This window comes from Pseudonaja textilis, chromosome 1, assembly GCF_049901715.1.
Source record: "Pseudonaja textilis isolate UNSWEBS1 chromosome 1, rPseTex1.2, whole genome shotgun sequence".
In the NCBI taxonomy this organism is placed as follows: Eukaryota; Metazoa; Chordata; class Lepidosauria; order Squamata; family Elapidae; genus Pseudonaja; species Pseudonaja textilis.
Genome location: NC_141990.1, coordinates 187,087,447 through 187,112,462, shown reverse-complemented (window position 1 = coordinate 187,112,462; position 25,016 = coordinate 187,087,447). Strand labels below are relative to the sequence as shown.

The 25,016-nt window shown below is 36.2% G+C and overlaps 1 protein-coding gene across 2 annotated transcripts in view; it reads left to right on the top strand.

Moving 5' to 3' along the window:
• RAPGEF4 (Rap guanine nucleotide exchange factor 4) overlaps positions 1–25,016 on the top strand; it is a 164,278-nt gene that overhangs the window by 106,296 nt on the left and 32,966 nt on the right. For both annotated transcript variants that reach the window (XM_087919936.1, XM_087919937.1), the window contains 9 exons: positions 1,250–1,356; positions 6,500–6,621; positions 7,631–7,817; positions 11,595–11,679; positions 12,998–13,058; positions 14,899–14,975; positions 16,152–16,298; positions 17,499–17,617; positions 23,380–23,468. In XM_087919936.1, coding sequence (XP_087776062.1) covers positions 1,250–1,356; positions 6,500–6,621; positions 7,631–7,817; positions 11,595–11,679; positions 12,998–13,058; positions 14,899–14,975; positions 16,152–16,298; positions 17,499–17,617; positions 23,380–23,468 — 994 coding nt within the window. The remainder of the gene's footprint in view (positions 1–1,249; positions 1,357–6,499; positions 6,622–7,630; positions 7,818–11,594; positions 11,680–12,997; positions 13,059–14,898; positions 14,976–16,151; positions 16,299–17,498; positions 17,618–23,379; positions 23,469–25,016) is intronic.

Sequence of the window (25,016 nt, the reverse complement as noted above, 5' to 3'; positions counted from 1 at the left end):
TCCAAAGAGGTCTGTAGTGGGCATGCATAAGCGCACCACACTGCCAGCAGTTCAGCAGTTCAATTCTTACCAGCTCAAGGTTGACTCACCATCCTTCCAAGGTTGGTAAAGTGAGGACCCAGATTGTTGGGGGCAGCACACTGACTCTGTAACCCATTTAGAGTGGGCTGTGAAGTGGTATATAAGTCTTAAGTGCCATTGCTATCGCTATCTTGTTTAGTTTTAATATATTAATTTCTACATTTTTTAAGATGTCACATCCACATTTGTGTTCTCCGTCCATGGTACCTTTTTATTTCAATTTATTTTTTAGACCTTTTTCACTCACCAGCATGTTCCCCTTTGTTCATTTAAATCCATTTCAGAGGTAATAAGGAATCACAGATGCAACAGGCCTAGAAAAACTAAGTTAATTTATATTGTAATTCTCTAATCAACAAATATTAACAATGCTAACATAACAAAGATGCTTATTGTAAGATTTCTAAATACTTTATTGTGGTTAGTTCCTTTGCATTGTTTAAATAGACCACTATATTATTTTATCATTGGTTTTAACAAAAACAATGCAATTACAGTATATAAATGCTGATATGGATTGTATGTGCACTTAGGACATGTGTGTCTTTTATTCTTCTCCTGTATTGCCTATTAATTATTTGACAAAATGTGTAGATACCATGCATTAGCAATTACATGTATCTGAAACATCATTTGAAATTATCATAAGTTGTAAATAGAGTACAGTGATGGTTCTTTTCTGTCTATTGCATTCCTTGGGAAAGCGAGATTTATTGAGCCTTGTTTACTTCATAGTTATAGAGCCCCGTGTGTTCATCAGATAGGCTTTGATATTTTTAAGACTGGGAAACAATAATAAAAATGAAAATGTTTTGATTTAAAGTTAAACCAGCCTCTTGGGCACACCTAGATGACCTTGGCTGATCTTGGAAAGTTAAACAGGATCTGTGCTGATAAATAGTTGGATGGGAGACAATAGGAAATTCGAAAGCTGTAGCCTAAATTGGGAAGTCAAAAAACATCACAGAAGAAAGTGATGGCAATCTATTTGTGTATTGCTATTATTCGCTCCATATTAAAACTTACACTTTTACGATAATGAAGCTTATATTTCTTACGTTTCTTGGTTTTGTTACATGTGCTAGGTTTCTCCTAGGTAAGAATGAAAGGGTTGTTAATGTTTTTCAAGGGAATGTGAAATAGCTTTACTGTCTTCCTCATCCTTCAGGTACCATCAGAAAAAATCCTCCGAGCTGGAAAAGTATTACGGAATACGATCCTCTCCCGTGCTCCTCACATGATAAGAGACCGGAAGTACCACCTGAAGACCTACAGGTACCATGAGGGAAATATCATATTCATTTTTTGCTTGAGTATCGTCTTGTGATTTTTCATAATACTTTTGGGTCCTTTCAGGTTTCCAAATATTGGAATTATTGGCAATATTGTAGATCTCCAGCATGCTTTAGCCATTTGAAAACTGTGGTTTATAGCACATTGAATTCTGGGCTGTTTGAAGATTTAATGCTACAAACATCATTCAGGCATCTTGAGTCAAAGAAGACCATGGTTGTCTGAAGTGCCATCTGTGTACACTTTCCTTAAACCAAGTAGACTATCTTTAAATTGGGCCTTTCTCTTCAAACTTAGCCTCAAACTACAATCCTAATTACCAAGGCAGGATATCCAGCCAAAATTGCTAATGGCTGGAAATAATGGGAACTAACGTCTAACAATATGTGGAAGGACACCAAATTCCCAAGTTGTTATTGGGAGAGACATTTTAACTTAGTGGCCTTACTTTTGAATAGACATAATGTAGAGTTGGATTGTCAGTATTTTATGTATGTTTCCATATAGATTGCAATGTAAAATACATGCATTGTGTAATTAAACATGCAACAGCCAATATTTTTATTGTCTGTTGTGTATATGTAACATTGTTCTTTTATGGATCCTGTTGGTGGCAGCAGTGCCTTGCTGAAACAAGTTTATTTTTGGCAGAATAAGAATTAAACACAGATTTCTATCCTTTCTTCTACTGTACTAAGATTAGTGACTTCTAGCTTCCTCAAAGCACTGAAAAAATGAATTAAATATCATTTGGGTTCCTTTTTCTACTTTGGAGAACATATAAAATGTATTTTAGGAGTTATTAATTGTAAGAATTTTTTTAAAAAAGTTAGAATCAAGGTACGCAATCTGGATTTTGTTTAATCAACCTTTCATTCAACATGTGAACTATCATTAGAATAATAGACTGGAAATGACTGGTCATCAAGCATTGTGTGTTGCATTATACATGCCTGCATTTTTTTTATAAGCTCATGCAATATATCAGTCACATTCTCTCTCTAAAATGTTTTACAAATTTAAAAGTAAGTAACCATCGCCTTTATTTGCTAATTAATGGCTGTAACAAAGCTGCTGGACAAATGTCTTTCAATGTCCTTCCAGGGGGTCACAGATAATCCTTGATTTATAACCATTTATTTAGTGACTGTTCAAAGTTACGGGGCACTGAAAAAATGAGTGGTTCTCACACTTACAATCATCACAGTGTCCCTGCAGTCATGCGATTTTCAACTTTCCCAGGAGGCTTTCAACAAACAAAAGTCAGTGGAGTAAGCTAGATTTGTTTTAACAAACATGTGATTTGCTTAACAAACATGGCAAAAATAATCATAAAATTGGGCAAGGTCACGTGATGATTCACTTAACAATTGCATTGCTTAGTAATGGAAGTTCTACTCAAGGACTACCTGTAGTGAAGCTTGAAGAAAGCATTCGGTCTTATTTTAATTCATGGGTATGTTTTCATAAATTGAAATACAGGCTTAGGTTGCCATGTCAGTTCAGCAATGTCAACATATTCCTATTTTCTTTGTCTCTCTTACTGAAATGGTAGATTACATGTGATGAGGCTATTGTCTGAGAAACAAGATGATTATATTTGCATTGTTAAATACTCTTGCTTTCCCTATACATAGCAATGAATCACAATCCTTTTGAAACTGTGTCAGGTTTGGTTTAAGTAAACAAAACCTCTAGTTTCCTGGGACAATGGATGTTTATAAATAGAAAAGTTGTTATTCCTTAGAAGCTATGTTAACCAGATTTTTGTGTTACATTTTTCTGAAAAGAGCCTAGAATATTAACAGGATAGTCTAATATATTTGTATCATATGTCATTTATGTTTTGAATCAAAACTTTACTGCCCAACCAAGGCCAGGTGAAGTTCCCCTCACCCAGGTTTTTAATGCATCTCCTTGAACTTCTCAACAACTTTTAGAACCTTAATTAAGTTAAGATAAAAAATAAATGCATTTTTTTCTTGGATAAATCCCCTCACTGGTATCCAGGGGAGTGGTCAAAAAAAGGCAAAACAGTGGTTGTGGCAGCATGATCAAAACTCCCACCTTTTAAAAAAAATCTGCACTGTATTCACAAAAGGGTAGGCATCAATTACACTGCCATAACTTTCCCCTTTCTTATTTTCACCCCTAGATTCCAGTGCATTCACTGAAATGTTTAGGCTCCTGTCTTTGGTACATCATTCAAAAAAAACAAAAACAACCAGCTGCAGCTCTCATCCTGAAGAAATAACTGTTGTTTAAAATTATAAAAAACTTATTCTGTTGATAGATATATTTCTGGCCTTTCATTAAAAAAAAAAAATCAATGTTCTCAGGAGGCTCTTAATCTAGACAGGGTCTGACAGGGGCCTAGGGCAGGATTGGGGAGACAGTTGTTAATCTTAAATTGCTGCTACCTATCAGCGCAGGGTCTATTTGGGGCCTTTCTAATCCTCTTTCTTATCTGAGGAGGGCTTTTGATGTCAGGCCATGACATTTTAGATTCCTGCAGCCAGGAATACACTGAGGCTTTCTGTTGGTTTGTTATTCACAGTGCCCACACTTAAAACATTAACTTTAAATTTCTTCAAGGCTTGAGTGGATTCTTTTACATTGCAAAAGTGCTCCAAGGCTCGATTCATCCCCACCCCCTCTGTCAGACCGCACTCCTTCTCACTCCAGACACACACGGAACTCACACGGAAAGCGATATTTGCAGCGTCCATGGGGAATCCTCGGAGAAGTTTTTAAAAGACCTGCTTCCAAAATGCATTTCTTTTATGTTGCAAAAGTGCTCCAAGGCTCGATTCACCCCCACCCCCTCTGTCAGACTGCACTCTTTCTCACTCTAAGCACTTTACTCACACGGGCAGCGTCCATGCCTTTCTTTCTTTCCCCCAGGGAGAAAGAGGATGTGGGGAACGGAAAGCTAGGAGAGTGATCGCAAGTGAGCGACCGGGTGACCAGGTTGGGGGCATGGCCAGCCAGGGATTGCCACCGGTTCGGTGACCCATGCCAAATAACCGCTACCGGTTTGCCCGAATAGGTGCGAACCGGTTGAATAGCATCTCTGCAGCTAAGGTTACCACATATCTAAACAGACAAAGGAGGACAAGGACCATTGAAAAGGAGAACAAATGGGACGAAAAGAGGATATACTGATTGTTTATGGCTTAGCGACAGAGTTTCCAGTCCAGTTGTTAAGCAAGAACTAACTGTATGTTTCTGAGTCTGAAACTCATAGAGATCACTGATCAATGTTCCATCCAATATTCTATCAGCAAACTGTAGAGAATGCCAGCCAATCGCTGGTCATCTTTTTGGTTTCAAGCTATCCAGTCACTGCATGTCCTGTCTTAAATGTTTCTAGTACTTTTTGTACAAGGAATGAAGTTAATAAGATTTAAACCAACAGTTTTAAGCCCAATCAGAACCATTAGTTTACTTTTGTGCAGATGCCTCTTGATTTCAAGGCTTTAATCAGATTGCCCAAATTTCCATTAATTTGAAAAGATGGAAAGAGAAGGCCTAGAAGTTAAACCCAAAACGACAGACTTATTTTGAAGTACATGTTACTATGTCTAGTGTGAAACTGAACAGTCTAAATTAACAAACCTCCTTTCACCATCCTTTCATAAAACTAAGAGGCAAATTAGTTTCTAGTATTTTCATATATCTATTGTCCATGCGTTTATCTGCCTGCATTTATGTATATTTGTTTGACAGTTTGAAAGATAGTCACCTCCACGACTGCTGTGAGTGGCTGCATGGAAGATTAATGTTTAAAACTTGTAGCAACCAGATTTAGAAATCTCAACGCATTTTGTTTATTATGATGTGAAATCTGCACAGCAGAAGAAAACCCTGTCAGGTGGTATATGTTGCAAGCTATATGAAACGGGTTCAACAAACCCTGCAAAGGCAGCATTTCAGCAAAACTGAAACAAGGCCTTTTCCCAGATAGGAAATAAATCCCAGTCTAATCCTATGAAACTGGGCTATGTGAAACCCTTCCTAGGAGCTGCGAAGAAGAATTGGATGGCAGGTAGTCAGTCTGTTGGGAAAACAGAAATCTGCAAGTATAGGATGAATTCAATTCATACATGTAAAGTCTCTATTGACAACTATAATGGAGATTGCACACTACAATCGTAAAGTTAGAATCAGGGATGGGATTTAAATTTTTTAACAACCGGTTCTGTGGGCATGGCTTAGTTGGTGGGCATGGCTTGGTGGTCATGTGACTGGCTGGGTGTGGCCAATTCAACATCACTCACATCGTGGCATGCATCTCCTTGCCTGGCCTCTCATGACTGTGGAGATGCTGTAACAGTCGTAAGTGTGAAAAACGATCATAAGTCACTTTTTTCAGTGCCATTGTAACTTTAAATGGTCACTCCACACAAGCAAAGTACCAGCAAAGGAGGTGGAAAAAACTCCAGAGATTTCCTGAGACAGGAAGTCTAGTCCTGCCAAGAATATAATAAGGGTTAACTGAGAGGCAGTTTCTGTAAGCAACACCAGAGTGTTCCCTTCTGGCCTTCCTTACAGGATTAGGCCAGTAATTTCTTCTAACAACCGGTTCTCCAAACTGCTTAGAATGTTAACAACCGGTTCTAGTGAATAGGTGCGAACCTGTAGAAACCCACCCCTGGTTAGAATACAGGTTATCATGTGACCAACATTTATGACATTTTTGCAGCAATTTTTAAGTAAATGTAAGGATCATAAAGCAAGCACATTATTCACTAGGGTGTATTTTTCCCAAAACCCAAAAGTAAACTCTGGGTTTTGGCAAAAATGTCATAAATTGTTATCATGTGACAAGGGGATGCTGCAAACAGCCATAAATGTAGGCTACTTGCCGAGTGCCCCAAATATGGTCACATGACCAGGGGGGCAGCTGTCAAAAGTTTGGAGGGAGTCTGTCATAACTTTTGAACATTTATTGAGTCAGGGACTACTTGTAGTAGATTTCATCCATTTCTGAGTGGAGATAGCTGCCTGGCACTCTTGAAAGAATGTCAATCCATAAATATGTCAGCAGCAGCAGCAGCAGTAACAACGAAGTTTTGCTAAATATTTTGTGCCTGACACTACTGATATTGTTCCCATCTTTTAGGCAATGCTGTGTAGGAACAGAACTGGTAGACTGGATAATGCAGCAGAGTTCCTGTGTTCATTTACGGACCCAGGCTGTGGGCATGTGGCAAGTATTGCTGGAGGAAAGTGTTCTCAATCATGGTAAGCGAAGCTTAGAATTGGGAAATCCAGAACATATGCTCCTTAGTACAAGGAGGCAATGGAAATCTATTGAAGTTCATAAGCTGTACTTTAAATTATGATGCTTGAGAGATCTAATTATTCCAGTGTTCAGAGATACAGTCTGTTCCTAGGAGAATTATTGTCAATAGAGGATAAGCACATTAAAGAGGGACCAATAGTCAGATCTAAGATGTTTTCCCCTCCAACTGGACTCTAAGTTGGAATGCCTTTTTACTGCCTCTAACATTGTCTCCTCCTCTTCACTTGGTGGTTCCACCACAGAGCCACTTCTACATCAGATCATATTCTTAGAGAGCCTTCAGACACCCAAATTGGATTTTTTTAAACAAGTACTGAACAATACTAGTAGATCCAGTCAGAGCTGAAGAAGCTTCTTGGATGAGAAGCGAAATGTCTTCAGAGAAAAAAAAGGAAGTCCAGTTGCCTCTTGAAAAAGGACCTTTGGGTGAAACAGTGCTAGATTGCAAAAGCGGCTTCCCTAAAACTTCCAGCGAAGTTGAAACGTGAAAACTTTTAATAGAAATTTGGTTGGTGTGGATACTGAATTTATAATTTGAGATTAAACTAATCCAAACAGATCTTTCATCCAAATAGCATGTCAGTAATCTAGTCATTCCCGAAAAATCTTGCTGTAGAAGAGAGATATTTAAAGCTCACGTAAGTGGAGATGTAGTGGAGTCAGATACGAGGCAGAGTCATAGATTTTCATGACTGACATCCAACACAAAGTAATGAGCATGTTGTCAGTTAATGTATTGAATCACCAGCATTGACATTCTCTTCTGGCACAGGCGAGCCATTGTTGGCAGAGATCTATGAGAAGTCCAGCAGTCTTCTGGCAACTGGCTGGACTTCCATAAAGAGCCCTGCCTTGCCTGCTGAGAACTGCAGGTCTGTATCATTTAATGGTGTTGAAGATAATAAAGCCTTCTACCATCAATCTTTTATATCCTTTTGCTGCTTTCAGTGGACCAAGAGCAGTACTTCCAGGACAAATATTTATTTTATCGATTTTTGGACGATGAGCATGAAGATGCCCCAGTGATACCAACTGAGGAAGAAAAGAAGGAATGTGACGAAGAGCTACAAGACACCATCCTCCTGCTCGCTCAGATTGGACCCGATGCTCATATGAGGATGATTCTTAGGAAGCCGTAAGATGGTTAATAGATTATTGTTTTTGAGACTTTGATTTAAACCTTTCACCCGTATGTATGCTTGGCAGGGCATGTGGAGTTTTGGTACTTAGCTCTAAGAAACAATGCAAAAAAAACTGATTGAAATGATAACTCAGATATGTTTGCTTTGGTTTTGCTTTGCAAAAGACCTAAACTAAATCAGGTATATTCATGGGCTTGGTTGCCAAGAACTTATAATTACACTGTATCTTTTTAACATGCCCTATTACTATATGATGGAAATTTCTGCTGTACAAAGTATTCTCTGGGTGAAAAATTATTTTTAGGCAGAAAGAGTCTAGGCTAATCTTCATTGAATATTAACTTTCCAGGTGCAAAAAGTTTTCCACCAAGTTAGCAGTGATTTTCAGTCTGTGGAATAGTCCAGATACATATTTATTATCATGATCCTATTATTAAAGTTCACAGGAAGTGTAGCATATTGGCTCTGGGTTGATTTGAAAAATATCTTCTGCTTGTAAATTACCACAGCTGCTGCCTTTGACTTCCAATTCTTCAAGAGGTTGCAAAATCCATATAATTATCAAGAAAGAAATAATGTATTTTTTCTTTATTTTTTTAAAAAATGCTGAAAAGATTACTTTGAGCATTTGATTGTATCATGGCACTGCTGCTTTAAAAGGTGCTTTCTATTGTTTTGAGTTTGAAACACACTTGCAAAATGTGTCACTTGTTTTGACAGGGAACTTTAAAATTTCTTTATTTATTACACTGCAACATTTTAACTGTCAAATGATGAAAGAATGTCTGTAGTGTTAAAAAAAATAGAATAAAAAGGCAAAGAGAAAATTGGCAGACTCTGGTTGCTCTTGGTAGGGGGTGCCCCCTCCTTTTTATTAAAAAACATACATTGCTCTAAATCTCAAATTAGCTTTTTTTTTTTTAAAGAAAGTGCTACAAACAAAGCTGCCTGGTTCTAATGATGCATGTATTAAGAAATACAAATCCGTTTCATGCACTGAAAAACTGTTCGAACGATGTGACTTCTATTTTAAAAATTACCGTGCGATTCAAAAGTGACAACCAAAATGGATTTTTAAAATTTTTTAATATGAATTTGATTTAGCTGTTTAGCAAAAACATTGGTTTACTGGAACATGTTAGACGTGTTATTGAAATAGGCAGTTGTTGTATGATGATGGTTCCTATCTTGCTTGCTACCCATTTGATTTTCTAAGAGGCAAACTAGAATGTCACAGTATTTGTAGTGGTTTGTTTGTTCTTCAATTATGACTAGTCATTCTGAGCAGTGGCATTGATGCCAAAACACAGTGTGCCAAAATAACAATACACGCATAGTGATGTCATCACACATATGTTGACATTTCATACTTACATCCCAAAGCCTGATGCAAATACATAACTCATGGCCTTTGCATGATAATATCTTGACATCATGCTTTCACCTCCCCTTCCCATTGGCGCACACTTATGTAGGAATTATGGATCTGATTTAGATTATTTGGGGGAGAGAGTATTCATTTTATGAATGGCAACATGTCTACTTCAAGAGAACTGTGTGAAGAGACAGAGGACATGGAACAAGTAACTCCTGAATTTTAGAGGGCAGCCCTACTTTCTCCATACATTAGCACCTGTGATTCTCAAATAAATAAATCTCTGCCAAGCAGCATATGAAGGAAGAAACTTTTTAAATTCTGCGTCCAGGAAAAGCTGCTCAGCTCAGAGAACCATGTTCTGAAACACAGTGTCGCCATATTTGTAAGCTGTGCCTGGTGTGAAGCCTGACTGTGTATGGGCGTGTTACATCCTTTGAATCAACCCTGATTCCTAGTGATTGCATACATAGGTCTGTACTGTTTTCTTGGCAACATTTTTCAGAAATGGTTTGGCCATGGCCTTCTTCCTAAGATTGTCAGGGCAAGCAACCAGATCCCCATGTGCAGAATTCAAGCTTACTACTTTAGTATGTATTCTGCCTATAATACAGGAATTTCCCCAGGACTAATAGCCTTTCCTTGGGAAAGATAGATAAGATTCCAGTGAGCTTGGAGGGGGCAGGTATCAATTCTGGATCTCTTATAGCTGTACAACGATTCAAGGCTAATTCCCTACTTGATTCTTCCTTCCTGCCTGGTTGGACGTTTCCCAGCAAAAACTGAAATGAGTAGCTCAGAATTATCCAAATGGCTTCATGTCTAAGGGATTGTTCCTCCCAAATATATCGCTGAATGTCACACCATCAAGTGAGATATGTCTCACTTGTGTATGTTGTGTGTGTATTGTGCATAATCAGCTCTTTTTAGCTCTGAACAGAATTTGTGGTTTGGAGGGCAAAGTAGTTTTCACAAATTTATTTTGTGACTGCACAGAAGAAAAGCTTATTACTGGATTGAATTGGAATTTAATTTAACAGATGAACATCTTTAGTCTCCTGTGACCTTTGCTCTCTTCCTAGTGATTTTGTTACCATGGCTATGCAGTTTCCTGGAAGACGTTTGTCCCCGCCTTCTCAGATTTTTTTTTTTTTCAAATTTCTAGTTTAACATACAGTCTTGGCATTCCTTGGATATCTTTTCTATCTTAGCAGGTTACTAGACCTGGATGATCTGATTTGGATATGGACATGAAGCAAGTTTGGGTCTGGTTTATACTAGTCTGAAAGATCTCCAACATTTTCCTAGATTTTTTTCTCTCTAGAAAAGACATTATTTTCCTACATCCATAGGATGGAGTCCTGCATCTCTTTCAAATTGGAAGATGTAAGACTATTTTATGAGTGAACACTCATAAACAACAACTGGGTGAACATTATGTAAACAACTTCAGTGATAAGGGGAAGTATTCTTTCCTAGTTGACTCGGGTCTGATATATGCTCAGTCCGCTACTATTGGCTCATGAAAATAATATTTTACTTATTGTTAAGGTAGGTACCCAATCCGATGAAGTATAATTGATCAGTTCCATACACTGAAATAAATTAATGAATTTCAAATAAATTCAGTTTAATTAAAAACAATTATTCATGATAGATGACATAAAATCTCTATAGAAAATAAATGGTAGCAAAACACATTGACCTGATTTTACTGTATTCTGGAGGTTAAATGTACAAATAGATAAATACTAAGTGGAATCCATTTAGTTTTTTGCAGTTGGAATTGTTTCCATGAACTCCTGAAATTTACTTTGAAAAGGGGACTCTCAGATCTAGGTAAAAGGATGGGAAACTGCATAGAAGAACAAAGGAGGGAAACCACATGTTCTACACTGTTTGTACCAGTTTTTACTGTTCACCATATGACTGTGTTTCAGTCCTAATAGTAAATGAAGCAGCATCGGCGTGAGGCAAGTACAGAAATCAGGAGTGCTGTGAACCCCTGAATAATCACAATTGCAGACTTTATGTATTTATTTATGAAATTTCTAGGCAGCCGAGCTCCAAAAGGACTCTGTGCAGCCTCACAAAGTTAAAAGGAACAGTCAACTGAGGGAACAACATTCAACATACTTGGGCCCAATTAAAAGGGGGTAATCAGAAACATCCTGTCCCAAAGCCTAGAGAAAAACAAGTTTTAAAAAATTGTTTGAAGCTGGGCATGGGGGGCCCAAGCCCCCTCCCTGTTGGTACTACAGTAGATTGCAGAATATTGTCTATGGTAGCACTTTGAGTTGAGTTCATTTATACAATTTCTTGAACCAACAATATGATTGAAAATCAAACCATTTGTAATGTAACACAATGGCTGTGTATTTATCTTTTATAATAGACCTGGCCAGAGAACTGTGGATGATCTCGAAATTATTTATGAAGAACTTTTGCACATTAAAGCTTTATCTCATCTTTCAACAACAGTGAGTTTTAAAAATATTTTATTAACTTAAGATAGGCAGGCAGGCAGGCAGCCTAAGGCTGATTAGTGACTAGCTATTTATAAATATGGGTTGCATATAGTAACATCCCAAACTTTCCTCTGCCTTCTGCTTCTTTAAGATGGCCATAAAAGTGTAAGCTCCATACAGATGAATAGAGATGAAGATTTGGAAAGGGTTATTGTTTATTTTATCAACATCTCTTGTGAGGGGTGGAATAATAACCATTAAAGCTGCAGGCTTGATCTTTCTCTGATCCAATCCCAGGCTGTTGAAGGCTCTTTTTTCAGATGGATTTAATTGTTAAGATTGCTACTGAGACTCAGCAGTTCTGCTTATAGAGAATACCTTCCAGAAGGGAACCTCCTTCCCTAAAGCAAGATACATCTTGTTCTTCCCAGTATTATTGGCCAATACATGCAGATATTCCATGGCTGTTTTGGACAGGGAAGAAACAATTAAATGGTTCAACCTATCCACTGCTTTTTCTCATATGGGAGAGAAGACTATGAGAACACAGACATTCGTAATACTCATTGAATGTGAATATATTTTATGCCCTTATATTATTCATTAATGCAGGAGATTATGTCTTCTGTTCGAATATATGATGGTACCAATGCATTGCCATCGATTACTACAATCAAACATTAGTCTATCTGGGATTTTTTCAGACTCTTGTGTGTTCTGTATAATTTTCTCTTTCAGTCCACAATAAATATAGTGAAGTGTCAGAGTCCTGTTGGTAGCAAGGATACTCAAGTCTGACTTGTGGGAAACATTAGACAAGATAGCAGGAATGCAGAGAATGTAAAACATACAGCTTTCTTCAGGAAGATTGAGATAGGATAGCTCAAGACTTATCTTCTTAGGAGGCAGCATTGTAAAAGAACATGAATTATTTGAAATATAACTGGATATAGATTTTGTTCTCTCTCACCCACCTGCTCAAAGCTTATCAACTTGTCAACTATGGTATGGCTGCCATAACCTCTGAACAATAAAGAAAGATTGTCTAGCATGTGAATACAGTAGTACATATTATGGATTATATGAATGAATGTATTTCCTTGACATGCAATTCTAGCCTTGTCTGTGAGAGGAGCTTTACATCATGAATTTACGTCTTGAGGACTCTCTTTTGCTGATTTCAGGAGACATGAGATTTTTGCCTAACATCTTTTGAAATATTTTGGTGCTTCCTCCCTTCCCACTCCCTTCCCCATTTGAGTTTACAGACAGCCATACAATTCAAAGATATCAACCATTTATATGTAATGCTTGTGTGTATTTCTTCAAGGTAAAACGAGAATTAGCAGGTGTTCTGGTATTTGAATCACATCCCAAAGCAGGGACAGTTTGTAAGTAAAGCTTTTTTTAATGGTAGTTTTAGGCTTATCTGCAATTGAGAAAATTGTATTTTCTGTGCAATTTGAAAAGTCCAAGAATGTAAAAGCTCAAAATGTACTGGGCTATTTCTATTAGGAGGAAATTGGAGAATCTGAAACTTGGATTTTAGTCTGGGCAATGATTAGCCCTAAGGGGATTGGAGTGTAATATCTAATTTTCATAATTTTATGTATTTTGTAATTCTACCTATTTGGCCTTAAGCTCCAATGATATCTCAAATAAATTTGATAGATAATTAAATGAAATACATTTGTTGTAGCAGAATATAATTAGGGAATCCAGAGTCAGTTGAATTGATTATCATGTGAAACCAAGATCGATTAATATTGATGACAGTGGTGACGTTGTCAGAATATGGCAGAAGGAATATACAGAAGGGATTCTTTGTGCTTCCTCGTAGAACATGTGCTACATACAAAGCCATCAAGGCAAAAAAAAAAAAAAAACCATTTTGGCTAGAGAATGTAAATTATCCTGAAATGAAAATGAGACTGTTGACCATGTAATTAAATTCCATAGACAGCTTACCATTGAAAGGCATGATCAAACATATTTTTTATTTATTTCATATTTAAGAACCGCCCGTCTTCATCCCATATTACATTGGGAAGGACGAAAAAGTACAGGTTCATTGTAAAAACACAATTAGTAGAAATGTAAAATCACAGATAAAATAGTTGAAAACAACAAAGCAAAACTTTAATGGGATCTGAAATTCTGACTTTCTCAGTGACCACCAGACACACCATTTCAAAGGGCCACGTTTGATTTATTGTTGTAGTCATTCCAAGAAATAGTAACATGGAAGGCGAGGAATTGGAAAAGATTGCAAAACACTGTGATTTACAAATAGAGATTGCAAAAACACGGAAGGAGAAGTCAAAGGGGTACCAATCGTTTATTTGAGCCTTAAGTGCCATTGCACAAGCACTTAGAATTCAGATTGCCTAAATTTGGAACACATCAGTTCAGCTACAAACAACAGCACTGCTGGGCACATCATGCATAATTAGATATTCAGATTTCTGAGCCTTTGGGTAGGGCTTGAATCATGAAGAAGAAAACCAGACAAAATTAGCTCTGACAACTGTTAATAGATAAGAATAATAATTCTTATAAGGCAAAAAAAAAAGCTAATTGCTATAGTGCTACAGTTATAATGTTGCTAAAGAAACACTGCTGGTTTTCTTGCAATGAAATTTTGCCATGTGTAAAACAGTAAAATGCGATTTTACTCATAGTCAGATAGATTTGTCTGCGTTCCGTCTCAGAATTCTGCAATCTCATTTTGCTACTTATTAAGTTGAGCTTTAGATGGGATTTTAGTTCTACTGTAATTGTTAAAAGCAACACCAGAAGCTTCTTTTCACAAGTACACACTGGACTTTTGAGTCTAAATTTTTAAATGAAATGGTTGTCTTTTGCAAGATAGTTGCATTAAAAAGGCCAAAGCCAGGCCAGTGCAGAAAGAAATCATTGCTTCAAGCCAGCTGATTCTGGATGTTATAAAGAGCCAAGAAGGTTGTCAGTTATTTGATTTTGTTCCATTACATTTTTGCTAATGAGTGAAAAAAGGTAGCTGTAGATTTACTACCAATAACAAAATAGCATGACTGATCGTAGGTACCCTACATCTTTCCTGGAGGAACAATGAGGTACAGATTGGCACTTTTGCTTCAGGTGCATCTAGTCACAGGAATGTCAATAATCCAATAGTTTTTAATGTAGAATTTGCAAGAACTTGGGCAATTAAAAGTTGTTTTGCTTAACTACTTTTTCTTTCTTTCGCAGTATTTAATCAGGGAGAAGAGGGGACCTCTTGGTATATTATTCTGAAGGGTTCAGTCAATGTAGTAATTTATGGAAAGGTATTGTCCTGTACAATTTCTTAATATTATTTTATTTCATACACGTGTGTATCCATGTGTTTTCCCTAGGAGCTGTCTCCTTTCTGTTGTGGAAGCAATAGGCTTAGTCCATTGGTGGCACTAATGAAAAAACAATTTGGCTTGTACAAAACAATTCACGGGGTTTTCACCAATTCTTCCCCCAATTTCCTATATTGTTCTTGTAAATCTTGCAAGACTATAGTGGATATGAGGAAGCCAATGAAAATTGTGTTCTAAAATGAATTTCTAGTGTCACATGGCTTCACTACGATTGGGTGCAACCTATGATGTCTTTATAGATCCTGATTCAAGAAAAAAAAAGGGAGTTTCTAAATTTTTACTGAAAATTGCCATTTAATCTATATATAAACAGAAATAGATTAACCAATATCTAATGTGGTATAAAAACCAAGCCTGGGTTTGCATTTTCTCTCTCTTCCACAATACCCGTGATGTTTTTTGCACAAGTAAGACCCTGCTCACCCAGTCTCTCATAGCCTGTTCCATAAATGGCCCCTGAGAAACTTTACTTGAATTGGTGAAACACATGCACATATTTGAATCACCTTCTGGCATCCCCAGTTAAAATAATGAGTATCAGATTATGTATGGCCCTTTATTTCATATGTTCAATGGAGATAATATTCTATTTCCATTTAGAAAAATAAAATATTTTGTCATCACATCCTACAATTGTACTCTATTGCCTGTAATTATAGACCATTCTGATTGAAAGTCTTTTTAAATGGGTCAGAAGAACTGAAAGTAAAATATATTTTCTGAAAAGCGTAATTGGTCAATTGGGCTTTGAGTTTCTACTCAAGCTTGAGGATAAGGACAGAGAGCCAAACTTTACAAAGAGAGTCAAAAGGCAAACTTGGCTTCATTTATGGAGCAAGATGTCTGTCCATTTCTGAACCCAGTTTCAGCAGACTAACTCCATTTTTTTTGCCCTTTCCCCCCCAGTATTCATAATGACCAGTTGCCATGCTTTGTTCCCCACCAGTATATTGGCTGTTAATTTTCTGCCAGATGCATTTGTCATACTATTTGAAATCCACTGTGTGTATATGAAGTGTCAGTAGAATAAGATGAAAATTATGGCATTTTCCCCTGTGAATATATTTTCGTTGCGATTTCTGTTGTCTTTTTTAGGGTGTGGTGTGTACTCTACACGAAGGTGATGATTTTGGCAAGTTAGCATTAGTGAACGATGCTCCCAGAGCAGCTTCCATTGTTTTACGGGAAGAGAACTGCCACTTCTTGAGAGTAGATAAGGAAGACTTTAATAGGATACTCCGGGTGAGTGTGCAGAAAAACAACCTTGATTCATTTATCCTGAATAAGGGATTGCTTTTGAATGGTAAATATATTAAATATCATTTCTCCCAAGTCTTTGCATGTTGAGGTTTCTTGCATTTATTTAAGAGTTGCAGAAACTATGTGGTCTAGATGTTTTTGGTGTCATCTCTCTGAGTGAGAAGCTCTACTGAATGTTGCGATGACATCATGTTTATGTTTTATCATGAGTGAATTGATCATGAGACCAAATTACTACAGATAGTCCTCGACATACAACAGCTCATTTAGTGAGTGTTCAAACATACAACGGCATTGAAAAAAGTGACTTATGAACATCTTTCACAGCATCCCCATGGTCACATAATCAAAATTTAGATGCTTGGCAACTGACTCATATTTATGACAGTTGTAATGTCCCGGGGTCATGAGGTCATCTTTTGCGACCTTCTGACAAGCAAAGTCAACGGGGAAGCTAGATTCATTGAACAACCGTTTACTAACTGCAGTGCTTCACTTAACAACTGTGGTAGGAAAGTCCTAAAATGGAGAAAAATTCACTTAACAGCTGCCTAGCTTAACAACAGAAAATTTGGGCTCAATTGTGTTTGTTAGTTGAGGACTACCTGTATTACGATTATCATAAAACATAAACTTAGCCTTAAGTTTATGTGAACTTCGGCTACACAGGTTTTTGGGGCAATAGGTTTCTATTTTCTTCCCCAGAATGGTTTTTCAATTTACCAGCTTAACTAACAGTTCTGGAATCCCCAAATGAATCCTCATGGAACTATTTACTCCTGGTTAGTTTCAGAAATCAGCCAGGTCAGCTAGAGGCTGCAACCTGCTGAGGTGTTACTTCTTACAGGCCAAGAGAAACTGAAATGGTTATCAGGAATGCTTCAGGCATAGGATTTTTCCAGCTCTATTCCAGTATCAGAATCTGAAAATGGAGGGAATGTATTAATTTATTCATCCTTTTATTTTATTTATTTTAATTTAGGGACCGACCAACTCCAAACTATCAGCTCATAATAAAATGGTGGAGAGAGCTGAAGGGGAATGGGTGAATGTTGCTTCTTCCCTTTCTTCTTCCTGTAAAATCTCTGCTGGATCTGCCTCTATAGAGTGTTAGTATTAGGATCCAAGCTACCCTTTTGACATTTAGTACCTACCATATTGACAGTTCAAATCCCTTTTCAGGATGTTGAAGCAAACACAGTAAGATTGAAGGAACATGACCAAGATGTCCTGGTGTTAGAGAAGGTCCCAGCAGGAAACAGGCCTTTTAATCAAGGAAACGCACAGCCTCTGCAGCACAAGTATGTTCTCATTCATGATTATCAATATCACATTAAGTTTAATAATTCCAAATGATTTTACTCAATTTACATCATGCCCTCTCTCTATGAAGGAATGAGTTGTGCCACATTTCAAAAGAATAATCATCTGTTCCCTTGCTGTATAGAAAGCATGATTTATCATTGCCCAAGCATGCTAGTTAAGACCCTTAATTTCCCACAACCATTCTATGCAGTTCTCAGTGTGAATACGCATCAAACATTGCAACTTTTGTTTTAAAATAAAATCACAAACCACAAGAAAAGTTATTATAAAGATTTTACTTACTGGATTTTCATTTCTAATATTATTTTATATGTCCTTATCTCTTTCCAAATTGTTAGGTCATTAATATTGTTTGTTATTATATATTGCTACTTCTGCTTGGGCCACAAACTTGTATTGATCCTCTCCCTTGCTCTGTGTCCTACATTCTTTTCATTATGACTTAGATTATAAGTGTGACACCATTCAGCTGTGGCTTCATTTTTCCTGTAGTTCAGTTTTTCTCCTGCCTAGTTTCCTGTCAAGTGCAGGAAGCCTAGGTAGTTTAAAATGAATATAAAGGTTTATTGGAAGCTCATGCTCTCTACAACAATCTGAACTACTAACAGTCAAAGCAAATTGGTGGTAGACAAGAGTCAGTGGGACTCGATGTGGGCTGGACTCAGATCTCTCGTGGACATGAAGTAGCTTGAGACTAATGATGCATTTGACCACTCCCTCAGGCTCACCCTGCCCATCTCCTTCATTTTCCTTGCCATATCAGATAGGGTTCTTAAGATAGGATATCTTTCAATATGTTGTTTTTTTTCCCTTTCTGGTCTTTTTGACTGAGATTTCACACTTAAAACTCTTCTCTAGATCCCAGGACAAAATATGAAAGTGGGATATCTCCCCATTAGCTCCTATGCTATTTCTCTATAGAACCAAGAAAATGAATTTCTAATAGAAGGCTTCAGTGTTTAATATGAGTTACAGCTTTACATGCATATGTTATTCACTTATGTAATGCCCTCCGTTAGATCTTAATGGTCATTTATATATCTTGTTGTTAGTGATTATTGAATTTTCTTTTATTTGATATCTTAGTCTTAATGTTATAATTTGCCATGATTAAGTTTAATTAATAGAAATTCTGAAAGCAAAATAAGCAAAATTTAGCAGGAATAGAGGAGAAACCAAACTGGAAGTAGCCCAGCTGATTCTTCTGTTTGTTTTCCTCAGTTTCAATTATTTCTAATGGGTGAGTTGTGTACAATGGAATATCATCATTCTAAATTATTCAGTAAAGACAACAAGATATGGAAGCAACGTTGAAGTCAAGAGACATAATGAGTGTGAAGGCTGACGTTAATGACAGATTTAACAAATTAACAAGTGCAGCATCAGAATAAGGAGATAAAAGAATCTACTCAAAGGTGCTTTTTTTAAAGGCAATTGGACAAATACCTTTGAGACAATCATGACCTGGATGACTGAGAATCTCCATAGACATCAAGACAAAAGAATGGCAAATGTGACATCTGGAACTTTTTTCAGTTCAGAGGTTTCATCAAACAGAACTGAACAAGAATTAAATTAAATTAGAACTAGCAGAAACAGAACTGCATTAAAATAACAAAGTTCTGAGGTATACTTGAATATTTGAGTAGAGAAGGTATATAAAGAGAAATGGAAAACCTATTTAAGACTTAAAGACATCTGCATCTGGATGAAATTCAAGAAATCTTCAGAATAAAATCTTGAGAAACATGGAAGGGAAAATTGCCATGAGATATACTTGAAAAAGTTTCATAACAACTAAAGACACAATACTGAAACAAAATGAAATGAAACTACTGTAAAACTGGTGGGGGAGGGATTTTACTAGATGTACTTTTAGATATATTTAGGAGGATGAGAAATCTTGAGATTTTTACAACTATTTTTCAGGATAAAAAGATCAAATACAGATGGGCTCCTCCATTTTATCTGGTGGTCATTTGGGATGCTAGGAAATATTTGGACCCTATTAATGCTAATTTTGATGCTAATAGAATGTTTCAGTCCTTATCTGTAATAGAGCAGGGAAATAAAGACTTCGAATAGAAGAACAAAAACTGAATCAAGTAGCAGGTACCTGTTCATAACTTAACTTAAACATTGTTATTATGCATCAAATTAAAATGTTCTCAACCATTATTAATGGGCTGGATAATCCATGTAAAAGAAAAAAAAACAATTTTTCAAAGTTAAAAACAGAAAAAAAACATTTTCTAAGTTAAAAAGGCGAAACAGTTATTATATGTCTTCCAGAGAAACTCATTAAAAATGACAACTTAAACCTATTGGAATGTAAAAAATCTCAGTCAACAGATATGGCCTTGGTTAGATAGGAAATAAGGAAGTAGCTGTCTATGAAGTAGCTACCCCTGTAGTTTTACAGTGGATTTTAGAAAATTAAATCAAAGATGAAGAAGATCCATAATACCCTGTTTGTCCAACAATATGGCCTCCCCCAATAGGAAATCCCATGTTTTATAGGCATGAAATGAAATTAAGCCCCTCCCCGCAAATTAAGGCCTATATTAAAACATGCAAAATGGGGGGGAATGGTGGGGGGGCTTGCTGTTAGGAAATACTTTTGTTGCATACCTGGATATGGTGCTGCCTGCGTTGACCCCGATACGAAGTGCCCCACCAACACCGAGGTCAACATCCAAGCCGTCGCTGCCCGCCCGCCCAAAGATGCAAAGGGTCACCCCTGAAAAGATGGCCTAGCCATTTTTTCAGGGCTCAAAAATAAGACCCGGCCTTATTATATGAGAAACACGGTATTATGGAACTATCAGGCACAAGAAATCAAGAGTCGGGATAGGGTTCAAAAGCACTGTGAATTTATTTCATGCTACATATACAGAAGAATCTGATCTACTGATGATCAAGGCAAATTGGCACAGGATAAGAGTCAAGGGAGTACAAGGGGTCTAGATTTAGATTTCTTAAGGGAGCATAGGTACTCCAAACTGATGATGCATTTGACCCCTCCATCAGGCTTAGCTTGATCATCTCCTACAGAAACACTACATTTTACAATTTCAATATTACATTTAAATATTAATTAATATTAATATTAAAATTGAAATGAACACATATAAAATAATATTACATTTTTACACGGAATCTGGAAAAATAACGCCTTCCCTATTTAAGCTCTGAATGATAAATAAAACTTTGTGAAATATTTTTTCAATTTCTCCTTGAAATCTTAAAAGGACATAATCCTTGGAGATATGTATGAGGTTTCCCCCACATATCAATAAAACTATTTTACCAAAAGAAATATCATGAACTCTCCCTACAAATCTCAGTCTATTATGTTATTTTTTTCTCTTGGATGCATGGAGACACAAACATCCTACACAGAGAGTGAAAACTTCGTACTCTTCAGTTCCTAAAGCTCATAGACATGTGCTGGATTTCTTATTCACTGTTATCCAAGCCACAGCTTCTAGTTATACAGCTCATAATCCAATAATTGTAAAACTAAATAGAGGAAGTTATCGATCAAAAAGGTAGAGATTCAATAAATTTTATTATTACAAGAGGATATTAAACTGTAGTATTATCAGGAACTAAAAAGCTTTTGCCCAATCAATTTAGCCTTTATCTCTTTGTCTGCAAGATTTCTGAGAGGTTTGTTTTATTTCTCTGGCATCAAACAGAAAGAAAACCTTGCAAAATCAGAAGGATATATGATTGAGTAATCTGAAACAACTAGAATCAAGACATAAACAGTTTTGAATTTGGAAAAAAGATAAAACCCAATATGAAACTAATTAGGTTTATTGAAATAAGCAAGACTTATAATGTTGAATTTAATTAAACATAAATACTATTAAAAGGGCAGTAAATTAGGTAAACTGCTGATCTATCAGTTATGAAATAATAGGATTGGAGTGGAAATAAACATACTTCTATAAGGAAACAGTTGATGGAGCAATTTCTTAAATATTATTCCAGATTATGTGTCTAACAGAATCTAATCTGGAAGAAATGGGAGAATATCAGAATAAAGCATTCCTTATAAAATTTATAGATTAACAAAAAGAAGTCCTTAACCATAACCGATGATGAAATTTAAGTGATAATAAAAAAAACTGAAACTGAACAAAGCTAAATTCAACTGTAAGAACAATCTTAAGGAACAAGAGGAAGAATTGCAAACGAGACAGTAATCAGACAGAAGATATTTGAATTCGAGGCAGATATATACATCTCAGCAATTTTGGAAAATAATTCCATAATGAAACCATCTGAAAAGTTGAATTCTTTTTTCAATTTGCAATACACGCGAAACCATATATTTCTTCAAAGTAGTTAAATCAGCTTTCTACATGCCAACTACTGCAAGGCTATTACACAGTTTTACTGCAAAAGTTGTTTAATCTTCTCATACAACATGATTTTAAAATTATCTTTACTGATATAGATAGAATTTATAATCTCATGCTTTCATTTGGTAATTTATGATGTGTTGTCCATGGTTACTGATATTCATATTTTGATTAAAGCTTAATAGCATTCCAATCTCATGGGTGTTGAACTGTGTGTGTGTCTCTGTCTGTAAAATATTGTATATAGGTCTTCAGATTGGAATCAACTTGTCATAGAGTATGTTATGTTCACAGAAAATGGATGCTGTATTCCTTCTTAGCCTAAGTAACACTTGAATTTAATCTTTACACACCTTAGCCAGTTCTCTTTTGAACCCACTGCAGCACACTCTGTAAGTAGCTGCCCTTGAGCATTCACTCCTGAATAAAAAGTGTTGAATTTAATATGCTTAGAAGAATTAGTGTTTCATATCACAATTGACCCATGAGTTACATTGCCTAGTGTAGTGTTGTTAATATACTTCTTTTTAGAAATTTCTGATGACAGATGCTTATTTGTTGTATCTCATCAATCTTACCTTCTTCAGCATGACATTGAAATTGTGACAGCTCAGTTTTTTTCCTCCCTTTCACTTTACCTCTTTTGTAACAATCTGGATTCATTTCCTTTTTATCTCTGAATATATTTGTGGTGTATCTGAAAAAGAGCTAATAAAATTAAGCAATGCAGTAGTGCAAGAAGCGGCTCCTGGGTAAAATGTGTCCTTGGTAGAGCTGGTCCCCCTTCTTCACCTATGCCAGGGGTCTTTGACAGCTTTAAGACTTGTGGACTTCAACTCCCAGAATTCCTCCTCCAGTCATATTAGCTTCTGGGAGTTGGAGTCCACAAGTCGTAAACTTGCCAAGTTTGAAGTTTGTCCTATGGAATATCACCTGTAGGAGATGACCAGACTGAGCCCAAGAGAGGGGTCAAACACATCATAAGTCACAAGTCCCTGTGTGCCCACAAGCGATCTAAGTCCAGACCACCTTGAATGCTTTCTTATCTCCCACTCATTTCCCTTGACTGCTAGTTGGGCTGATTCTTGCAGAGAGTATACTCTTGCAATAGATCATTTGAATTGTCTGAATCTCCTAATTTCCCCAGCACTTGACATCACCTATCTAGTGAGTTCACCCTATATGTGAAAATATCAGGCTAAGTCTTTTTTCAGCATGTGACTTTCAATTGCTTTTGTTCTGGCTTTTTAACATTATTGTACTGCAGTGATCATGTCAATTACTACGTTTATAAAAAGTTCCAAGGACATTATCCTTTTGGGTGGTGCAGAGACAAATTTGTTTCTTTTTTTTTTCTTGCTCAGATATATTGTAATGTCGGGAACTCCAGAAAAAATTTTAGAACACTTTCTAGAAACGATGCGACTAGAATCAACGCTAAATGAAGGAATGGGTAGGCCAGTTTAATAAAACTCTTATTTGTAACTTTATCTAAGAAATAAAATCTTCAGTCCTGCATACCTAAGTTCTTAAATGAAGTTCTTACATTTATTTCTTAACTTCCAATTTAGTGGAATTCACTTTATTCAAGTTCTGTATAGACCTTTGACTAAATTTGATATCCATACTGTATGTAATCGTTGTATTTATACTTGTTCTATAAAAGCTGGGCAATGGGAGTGCTTGGAATTATTTGATAAAAAGTTTCAGATGTCTTTTTGATATGTTTGGGCTTTATTTTACATTTTTAAGAACTTTCCAATAGACTATTTTTGAAATTATTTGTAATAGTCTTTGTTCCCTCCCTCACCTCCCCCCCAAGTCAGAGTGATATTTCACTTATGAGAAAATTGTTTGAAATTAAAATCATAAGGTTTCTTTCTTATGTAAGGACACAAACATCCAATAAGTTAAAACAATTCCTCCTTTTGTAATAATGTAACTTAAGAAAGGAAAGCAATCTAAAAAAAATGCATTACAATAAAGGGAACAGTGCTTTGTTTAAGGATTTAGCCTGTCAACTCATGACTTAATAAGGGCAATTGCAGGAATCCTGACATAGCATACATTCTATAAGATACAGGTAGTCCTTGACTTACGACCACAACTGAGCCCAACATTTCTGTTGCTGAGACATTTGATAAGTGAGTTTTGCCCCCATTTTATGATCTTTCTTGCCTCAGTTGTTAAGTGAATCCCTGCAATTGATAAATTAGTATCCTGGTTGTTAAATGACTCTGTCTTCCCTATTGACTTTACTTGTCAGAAGGCCACAAAAAGTGATCATATGACCCTGGGACACAGCAACGGTCATAAATATGAACCTGTTGCCAAGCACCTGAATTTTGATCACATAGTCTTAGGGATGCTATAAAGATCATAACTGTGAAAAATGATTATAAGTCACATTTTTGAGTGGTGTTGTAACTTTGAACTTTCACCAAACAAACTAGTGTAAGTTGAGGACTACCTGTATATTGCTATTTATGAGAATGCATAAGATCTCATAGCCTTTTTATTTGAGTCAATTGTATTCAAAGAGAATATTTTAATCGTACAATAATTATTTTTAAATAAAATTAGTATCTAAAACTCAAAGTTTAATTCTTTGGTTGAAACATGTAACAATTCAGTCTCAGCATTAGACTGTATTACTACTTCCTAAGGTTAGCCTATTTATTCAATTATCCCACATCCTCCTACCACTGTGTACTATATACAATTTGTGCCTGCCACATTCAGTTTAGCAATTATTCATATTCATAAGATACACTATATAACTATGTTATTTAAAAATATGTCTATAGTAAAAATCAGGGTAAGATTTAAAAAAACATAAAGCAAAAGAAAAATAGAAAATGACCTTGATAATGGTTCTAAAAGATTTGTTGATATTCTCTGGTTTCTTAGTAATCTAACCAGAGACTTACATAACCTGCCTGCCCATTTGCTTAATGATCTTGTCTAATAGATTATTAAATGCTTTTGGAAAGTTTAATTG